This window comes from Ananas comosus, linkage group 1 (genome assembly GCF_001540865.1).
Source record: "Ananas comosus cultivar F153 linkage group 1, ASM154086v1, whole genome shotgun sequence".
Classification (NCBI taxonomy): Eukaryota; Viridiplantae; Streptophyta; class Magnoliopsida; order Poales; family Bromeliaceae; genus Ananas; species Ananas comosus.
Window position 1 is genome coordinate 20273929 of NC_033621.1, and position 10080 is coordinate 20284008.

The following is a 10080-nucleotide window of genomic DNA, read 5'->3' on the forward strand; positions in this document are numbered from 1 at the left end:
GCATTCAGTCCGTGACAATAGGTGCAAAGAAGGGAAACCGTTTTAAATTTCATAGTAAGAAGCTCCTGGAAGAGGTTGATATGGCCGAGGGAACAAGACTGAGAGAGATGAGCGAGCACATCAATGCTCTGGAAGAAATGAGGCAACAGTTTACAGTAGAGTACAATAACAAGGTTGAGGAAGAGTTACAGCAATTCAGTATGGATTGTAGTAAGAAGATTGGGATCCTTGCACAACAACTCGATGAGATACAACAAGACGAGCAGCAACGGTACGAGGCTCTGCAACTTGAAGCAGCTAGGAGATATGAAGCGATGTTGCAAGAGAATGCTCGGAGGCACGAGCAGTTGCTGCGGTTATTCATTGCTCAAGCACAACCATCTAGCCCACAACCTGAAGACCACTCCACGGCGAGCAATCCCTTACTGGTGAGCAAGGAAGGGAGACAACCTCTGGGTGCTCAACCCGGGGTAAGTGCAATTCGAATGCCAGGGGAGGATAAAGGGAAAGGGTTGCTGCCCAGTCCCCATAGGCAATTGGAGCGAACTGAGGAGCATCAAGGACGAACAACTCCATACATTTCATACTCAAAACTCGAATTTCCAATATTTAGTGGAGAGGAGCCCAGAGAATGGAGTAGAAAATGCGAGAAATATTTCTGAATCTACCAAATTCCAGAACCGCAGTGGGTAGAAGTGGCAACTACGCATTTCATAGGAAGAGCACGTCGCTGGAAGGAAGGTTATCTCGTAGACAAACCGAACATCCTGTGGGACGAGTTTGTGGAGGCGGTCTGGAGAAGATTTGGAGGATCAGTAGCTCAAAGGATGGTGAGAGAATTCAACAAGCTAACACAAACTGGCACTGTAGACAAATATCATGAAAGGATTGAAGAATTGAGAGCTCGAATGCTATACCTCAATCCCAGGCTTAGCGAGCAACACTTTATTGAGAGTTATATCAGCGGCTTGAAGGAGGAGCCAGTGCCTTTCATTGACCTTTCCCACCTAACCACACTCGAGGAAGTGTATGAACAAGCGAGGTTAAACGAACAAGCATTGTCTATTATTATGAGAAAGAGTAGGGTCAATTACCGAACAGCATGGAATATATATCAGGGAAACATTACTCAGAAGATCGCTGCCCCGGGGGTGGAGAACAAACCTAACTACCAGAAAAGAGGCAACTCACAGCCGGGAATGGACCGACAACTGTTCGAGCAAAGGAAGGCCGCTAGATTGTGCTTTAGATGCGGAGAGAAATACTACCCCGGGCATCAGTGCACTAACCGAACCTTGATTCTCATAAATGCAAGCCTTGAGCCAGATGAGGTGTTCGATGAACAAATGATCACCGCTGAGGAGAGGAAGAGGAATCGCCCACTGTAGGGCTGGGAGAAAAAGAAACTGGCATCTCCGTGCATGCCCTTAGCGGACAAAATTAGCATGACACTATCAAGGTACAAGGTGAAGTGGGAAGTAAGGTAGTTACCATTCTGATCGACACCGGGAGTATACATAGTTTCATCGACTTCCAGGTGGCCAAGGAGGTCAAGGTGAGCATGACAGCAGCAACACCACTTACGGTCACCGTGGCGAATAGGCACAAGGTATTAAGCAAACTCAAATATGCTAATTTTAAATGGACCATGCAAGGAGAACAATACCAGTCAGAATTAAGGGTGACAAGATTGGATGGCTCGAGTATTATCCTAGGAATTGATTGGTTGAAGGCGTACGTGAAAGTCACCTTTGACTATGATAACAACTCCATTTCATTCACCAAAGAGGGGAAGTAGATGGTACTCAAAGGCATAGCAGAAGGATCAAAAATGGGGGACGCAAGTGCTGAACTGAAATTTGTAACCGTGGCCCAATGGTATAGAGCCGGATTGGAAGGGAGGTGTTGTGCAATAGGACACTATTACCCAGGGAAGTAAACAGAGGAGGAAGAAGTGATACCCCCTCTGGTGCGACAGGTGTTAGAGCAATATGAAGATGTATTTCAGGAGCCAAGAAGACTGCCACCGAAAAAAGACTAGGATCATCAGATTCCCTTGCAGCTCGAGGCTAAACCGGTCAACTTGCGACCCTACAGATACATACATGAGTAGAAGAATGAAATCGAACCGCAAATCAAAGAAATGCTGCGAAACACAATCATCCAGCCTAGCACGAGTCCCTACGCATCACCGGTATTGCTTTTGAAAAAGAAGGACAATAGTTGGAGGTTTTGTGTGGATTATAGACAACTCAACAAGGCGACCATCAAGGATAAATATCCTATTCCCTCATTGATGATTTACTAGACGAACTAGAAGGCTCGAAGTATTTTTCTAAATTTATCTTAGATCCGGATACCACCAGATAAGAATGCATATAAACAACATACACAAGACGGCGTTCAAGGCGCACCGCGGCCACTACGAATTCCTGGTTATGCCTTTCGGGCTAACCAACGCACCTGCCACATTCCAAGCCATCATGAATGAAATATTCGAGCCCTACTTGCACAAGTTCATGCTGGTGTTCTTCAATGATATACTTGTGTATAGCAAGGGATTAGCGGAGCATGCAGATCATTTAAAGAGAGTGCTGGAGGCACTACAGAAGAACCGCTTGTTTGCGAAAAGAAGTAAATGCCTCTTAAGGCAAGAACAAGTCGAGTACCTCGGGTATTTAATATTCGGCAAAGGGGTGGCCACCGATCCCTCCATGATCGAGACTATGAAGAATTGGCCCACCACTGCGACAATTAAGGAGTTACTAAGGTTCCTAGGGCTCACGGGGTATTATCAACGCTTCATTAAAGGATATGGTGGTATAAGCAAACCTTTAACCGAGTTGCTAAAAAAGGACAAGTTCATTTGGAATAAGGAAGTCGGGAGGGCTTTTGTGCGGCTCAAAGAGGTGATGACTACCGCGCTCGTCTTAGCGATGCTTAACTATGCCAAGTCTTTCACCATAGAGGTGGACGCTTGCGGACATGGGATCGGCGCGGTGCTCACTCAAGACGAGCGACGTATAGCATATATTAGTAAGGCAATATGCCCGAGGAATCTGGGGCTTTCAATATATGAAAAAAAATTCTTAGCCATATTGCTCGCGGTGACAAAATGGAAGCATTACCTAAGTACTAGAACCTTCATTATCAAGACGGTCCACGAGAGTCTAAAGTATTTGTTAGAGTAAAAGATAACATTGACGATCCAACAAAAAGGGATGCTTAAATTAATGGGAATGGATTACGTCATACAATATAAGAAAGGAAGAGAAAACAAGGCAGCAGACGCACTGTCAAGGAGAAAAATGGAAGAAGGACACAACCATGCCATGACGGCCATTATCCCTGCTTGCGTCCAAGATGTTGCAGGAAGCTATGAAGGAAATGCTCAAGTTTAGCAGATTATCAAAGAGTTGCTACTAAATCCCGGATCACAGCAAGGTGCGAAGCCTTAAAAATTAAAAATTAAAAATAAATAGCTAGTATTAATTTCTTTCTTTACCTATTAGAGGAGAAAAAGCGTGCATTGTAATAACTAGGAATTTTTTTTGATTTTTGATTTAGATAAACCTTTTGTTTGACCGATGTTCTGTGTAGTATTATAATTATAGTGTACTCGCAAATTTCAGGAGAAAACAAGTCTAAAACGGAGAAGTTACGGCGACCCGAGAGTCTGACTAATGAATAGTAACTTCGGTTTTCCGGAGAGCCGCGGAGTATATGACTTCAGACCGTATACGGACTCCGAATATAGCCTTCCAATAGCTCTTTCAAACGCTGACTATCTGACCCAATGGCACTGTGACCGGATTTTGGATTGGAGCACGGATTTCGAGAAAAGGGTTTTAGTGTTTTTGCATATAGTTGTTATATGTGGTTTTGGTGGAACGATAGGAGGGATGTTTTGTTCGAAATCCGGAATCTTTCGGTGGCGAAAACGAGGTGCTTAGATTCGATGCCTCTGTCGTGCTGTATCGCGCTGGTGCTATGATTCCGATGGAAATCTTCGAACCGACGAGATCTCGGGGAATCGCGAAAGTCCGCGAAGGGGCTGATTTGAATAATCGGATTATCGCGAAAAGGCACTATATTATGCGTCAATGTCAGTATTCGAACTAGAGGACTATCTGCACTTGTGCGAGTCTGCTCTGGTGAGAGCTGGGATTTAAGGTCGACTCCTTTCGGAGTGGGGTGGGGGTTTCCGCAAGTTTCCATACTAATATAGGTGGATCATAAGGGTTTGGGACCTAACCCTAACCTAGAACCGCCAGCGCCTGTCATCCCAGCACCTCCCTGCCCGCCGCCGGTGCTCGTCGTTCGCGGCCGCCGAAACAGCCTTAGTCCAGGTTTGCCTTCTCTCTTGGACCACCTCACCACCGGCTTAAAATTTGGTGCTTGGTGAGCGCTTGTTATCCAAGCAACCACTTTCCTGGTCGAGACCTTCCTCAGGCCGCCCTCTCCCGCCGCCCCGCACGCCCGAGCTCGCGAGCCTGCCGGAAGAGGCTGCAGCCAGGCCGGGTCTGGCCCAGACCTCCGAGCCAGGCCCGACTCAGGTTTGGCGGCCTTGGGACCGCACTTCCCTGCGGCCCAAAGCCCCCTGTCGCACCCCGCTGGCGATCTCCCTGCAACCCGGCGCGTTGCGTCCCCGCCGGCCCCGCGATGCTGCGCTCGGCCTCGCGGCTGCAGCCAAGGCTCCCGCCGCCGCTCAGGTCCTGTAGGGCCGACCTTGAGCCGGCGCCACTCCCAAGACGCCGCCATTACCCCCCTGAGGTGGCACCACCTCCTCCTCCGTCTCCGCCACCGGACATCGCCCCGGCCGACCTCCCCCGATCGCCGCCGTCGCTGCCGCAAGCTCCAACCCGAGAGGAAGTCACGGCCCGTTCTCCGCCGCCGCGCCACGGCTGCTGCCGCCGCCGCAGACACCTCCTCCCGGACCTCCCTCGACCTGCTGCTCCCATCCCCGCGGCGAGTGCCCGCCGTCCGATCGCCGCGGCCATCCTAGCTCCACAGCTCCGTGAGTTAGTTACTTTTGGTCCAGCACTCGCTGTTTTGCGTTCACGGTCACTGTCCGTGATTCCGATTGACTCCCTGGCACCTCGGAGGTGAGCACGGTGATCGTGGCTCGTGCTGAACACGGTGATCGTGGGCTCGTGTTGAAACACGATGCTCACCTCCATTAGTAGACGGTGCCTGGTTAAGTGAGAAAAGGATTTTTTCACAGTATGCGCACTGATTCGCTGAGGTTCCGCGTCGCTCGTAGCGCGCGTGGTTCCTGCGGACAGTGCTCCGAAAGGTGAGCACAGCCCAGGCAGCTGAAACCTTGCAGCAAGTGGCAATGGTAACCTCCACGATCCCTGGTTTGCTGGTACACCCGTTAAAGCCATGAAATCACATAAAATAATGTGATTTCATGAGCCATTAGGGATCCGTTTGCGTTTCGCTTCGTCGTGGCTGCTGTTGGCAGCAGGTAAAGGCTTAAGATAACCTCTGGACTGTCGTCCAAGGCCCAAGCCTTTGCGAAAATCTATCGGTCATTTCCGACATTTTTCGGCGAAATCCGCCGATAGAACGCGCGTTCGACTCGGAATTCATCCGACGGTGCCTCGTGGTTGACTGTAGCGTCGCTGAGCTTGTGCTGGTCACCCGTCGTCCGAGGTTCAGAACGACGGGTAGCGATCGGTGGATGTTCCGGTACGTTTTTTTCGGGACTTCCGGCTGGTTCGGAAGTTGGCGTTTGAAAACCGATTTCAGTGGGGTTATGATTTGGGATTTGTGTGAGAATGGTCGGTTATTGTGTTCGTGGTTAGACTCTAACTCGGTGGACCCTTCGTAGGTCCGCGTCGCTTCGTCTACCCCTTAGCGAGACCATTTCAGCTTTATACAGGTGGGTACTTCGATCCGAATCGGTACAGCGTGCACTGTGTGGGGCCCTCGGTGATGTCTTCATTTACCGCTATCTTTTACATCGTCTATTCATATTGTTTACTCATTACATATTGAGCCCTTGCACCATACTGCTTTTATTTACTCTGCCCGTTGTCCTATGCGTAGTATCTGTAGGGGTAGAGTAGATGCATTAGTATATACTAACCATGTGACTGATTGTCGTTTCCTGTTGCATCGTGACCTATTTGGTCGTTCACACTACTTACTGTACTTTGACTATTCGGTCGATTCACTTTGTACTGATGACCTATACGGTCGTGTCGGCTGGTTGCCGACGGTTGTCATATGAGCATATCAGCATCGATCGTCACCACTCGTTCGCATTTCACGAACCCACAGCGGTCTGATCCACCGCAGGGGGTGTTCTTTCCGGAAAAGTGTTGGGTTGCCCACACCGTGAGCTCAGAGGTTACGGCTGGTATATGCAGGTTGAGTGATTGTGGCATTAGCCTGAGGTCCTCCGGACCAACAAGGCAGTTTAGATTGGTATCCTTGGACTATCCACCAGTTGATGCATACATACAGTAGCAGTAGTTCATTACTTGTACATCAGTTCCTTACTTGTACTTTCTGTTCTTATATCAAGTAGCTACTGTAGTTGTTTACCTTTACTGTTTCTTAGGCCTCCTTTCGCTGGTGCGTACCCTCGGCCCATCGTCGCTTGCGACCCACTGGAGGGGAGACATGTTAACATGTTCTCAACCCCCCCGCCCCATTACAGTGAACGTCGCAGGTCCGAGGGGACGGCATGAGGAGCGAGTCTACGCAGCGTTAGAGCTCCGCCGTCTGTATCTTTTTTCCTTTGCTGAATAAATAGTAAACTTTCATTACGGTTCAGTTTCATTCGGTACTTGAATATTCAGTTTTCTGCTGGGTTTTCGTGATAAAAAGAGATTTATGGCTTTTCAAGTAAATGGTTTTCTACCCTCTCGGTAGCGCTTGTTTTAAAAAAGAAAAAGTGTTTCATATTCGATACTGTTTCGATGGTTTTCTACCTCTCGTGGTGGCGTTTTAAAAGATAAAGGTTTCTGTGTGGGAAACAATTTTAAAAAAAGGAGCATTTCAATGGATTTCTGAGACTTAGCATTTCAAAACTCGTTTCCGATGTGAAACATTTCAAATGATAGTTCGGATTTATGTTTAAAAACTTGGAATACTGTCGCGTTGTAATGTTGAATGTATGAACGTCTGCATGTGCAGTTGAGATTGTGTGTTCATATGGTTGTGTTGTATTCTGGTTGTACTCTGATTGTTAGCTGTACTTGTGCGACGCGTGCAAATACAGGGGAGACTCTGTCCGTTGTGAACAGTGGATTTCCCTGTAATTGTGGCGGATCTGACAACCTCTGGGTCAGGTGTTTTTAAAAAAAAAAAAAAAAAAAAAAAAATTAGTCGTTTCGCTGTCTTCCAAACCGAAAAGGGACCCAGGCGTGACAGTGCGCGCCTCTCCGGCCATCGCAGGGTGCGGAGCAGTAGGGAAGGGGTAGCAAGGGTACAACGTCGGCGAGAGATAAGTAAAGCGAGTGCTCGACGGCGGTCGCGACCGTGGTCTGTTTAGAAAACTCATCTACCAAATACTATTGCCAACAAATAATATATCGAGAACATAGCAAAAGATTCATTTTCAAATAAAATTTTGAAACCTTAATTTCTCAATTTAGAAATAGAAAACTAAATTTTAGAAAATTTAGAACATAAAAATATCTTCAAGTTCAAAGTACAAACCAGTACTTAAGTTCTAAATAAATTTTCCTACGGCTTCAACTTGAATTTATTTCCTCTCTGTCTAATTAAAATCCTTTCATTTGGCTTTAACATCATTAGGTTGTGAAACCCTGCATGTATTTGAAAATGTACAGTAGTTCAAGTCAATCTACCATGTGTTTTTAGGAACATTAACTAAATGAGATTTCATAATAAATATAGATATTTCAATGCTTTCTTTCAAGACAAACTTTATAGGAGCTAACAAACATGCTCCTCAATGGCCGTTAGGTAATCCTTGGCTTTATCACATTCTGGAATTGATCCCCTTATGCTTTTTGATACTCTAGACTTTATGAGCATCAAACTTAAGCTGTTGGATCGCTCCTACTTTTCCTGCGCGGATTCCTGCTGTGGAGTCATTGGCCCCACTGCCTTAGGCGATTGCTCAACGCACAGAGCCAAATCTAAATCCATATAACCCAAAGTAAAAGAAATAATTTCTTTTCAATCAGAATAATTGTCCCCAGTAAGCATAGGAATACGAGAAACATCATTAAGAAATGCAGTAGAGGAAGAAGCTGCAAAAACAAAGAAAATATTGAACTTTATCGCCTACTATAAGATAATAATCTTTAGATTAGATAAATTCTACCTTCCTGTGGGCAGAGGTGCTACACGCATAGAATTCATCTACTTTAATAATAAGACTAGCAGAAAACTAATTTCTAAACAACAAGATTTCTGTACCTGTGGGCATAGGAAAACTCGCTATCTAGAAATTCAATCCACTATCTTATTCCAGTCAACATTCAGAAAATTAATTTATTTGACTGCAATAAATAGTCAAACTTTAATTCAATATCACTAATAGCTTATATATTTTTCATTATCTATAGGATGCTGTGGCTACTCCTGAGCATAATGAAAAATACAAATAACCTTATTTGACATTGAATGACTATTTAAAAATAAATTAGGAATCCATATGAATTTTCGGGTTAACTTTAAATCAATATCATCTTATAAAAATATCATAAGTGATCAAATATCATGACTATGATACTGTGGCTACTCTTAGACATAATTAATCTCGCATTAACCTTTATATGATATTGAATGACCGAAAATTTCACATTATTCCAAAACACAACGGAAAGATAAAGGTCCAAAGTAATTTTCTTTACAATTTTATGTGACTCAAAATTTAAAAAAAAAACTGTATGAAGTCTATATTCTCTACTCTTAAATTTTTATGATCACCTTATATATATTTAGAGTAATAATGCAAAAATATATCGTAAGATATTAAACTAAACATACTACTTTATATCATGAATAAACAAACAAGTAGAACAGAAATTATATATAACAAATACCAAAAGTTATACATAACTTTAATATATTGACTTCTAGATAATCGAGTCACAAAAGAAAATTATAAACCGAAATTATAAATATATATATACATATATATATTTATATCTTATCCTTATTCATTAAGAAAAATAAATAAATACCCTTTTTGATTGGACTGCTACCTCAGGCAGCCCCATGCGAGGCTGCATTGTACGGTCAACAACAATGGCCCTTTTGATTACTTTGACCGCCACCTAGGCAGCTCCATTACGGACTGCCTAGTGCGGCCCCTTGTGGGCCGCGCCTATTGCGTCCGGAAGGCGTGGTGGCGCGAGTCTGCCACGCCTCCCGATCTTCTTTTTTTTTTTAATGCTACATGCGGTCCTTGAGAGTCGCCTGACGCAACCGTGAGAGCAGCGCAATCCGGCCGAAACGCCGAACACCGATTCTTATGGTCAATAAATCTTGCCGCTAATTTTTTATTTTTTTTTAATCGCTTGATGCGGCCCGTCCGTGACGTCGTTTCTCCGAACGCCGATCTCGATTGAGGCCAGCCGACGTCACCATTAACGCAAACCAATCGGTGAATATATTTATTTATTTTTCTTTAATGAAAAGGAATCTTAAAGAAACGAAAATCAGGGAAAAGGTTTAGCTCTGATACCACATGTTAGAAACTTTATAAGAAACTAGATCGTACCTTCTGCCATGATTTCGATTTCTGTACCCGATTTGTAAGCGGCAATCCTTATTCGTGGTTCGTCCTCGTAAATAATCTGCAAGAAGACGGGACGTTTCGAGTCTAATTCCCTTATCCCCGGAGATGGAGTCGTCACAAACAATTAGATTAGGGGTAGACCGGGACTCCCGTATGTTACATATTTATATATAACTTAATGTAAGGACTTAAATAGATTGACCGTAAGGACTTAAATCACGTCCGTCCATCAAAGACGTGTCCAGATATATCCTAACCATAAGATCTAAAATATCTTTATAGATCGACTTAAATAGATTGACCGTATCTCTATGGATCGCCTTGAATATATCACGTGGGCCACAACCAAC

The 10080-nt window shown here is 44.8% G+C and overlaps 1 protein-coding gene across 1 annotated transcript; it reads left to right on the forward strand.

Moving 5' to 3' along the window:
* On the forward strand, window positions 4104-5109 carry LOC109723178 (vegetative cell wall protein gp1-like). Its single transcript, XM_020251492.1, has 2 exons — window positions 4104-4154; window positions 4453-5109. Exons 1-2 carry the CDS (start codon window positions 4104-4106, stop codon window positions 5107-5109), a joined length of 708 nt encoding a protein of 235 aa, XP_020107081.1.

What these genes read in the sequence shown, in the direction of transcription:
- LOC109723178 (XM_020251492.1), top strand. Translation starts at nt 4,104, where the DNA reads ATGTCAGTATTCGAACTAGAGGACTATCTGCACTTGTGCGAGTCTGCT. An exon ending in ACTTGTGCGAGTCTGCTCTG is followed by an intron (nt 4,155 to 4,452) that starts GTGAGAGCTGGG and finishes GACCTTCCTCAG; the next exon opens with GCCGCCCTCTCCCGCCGCCC.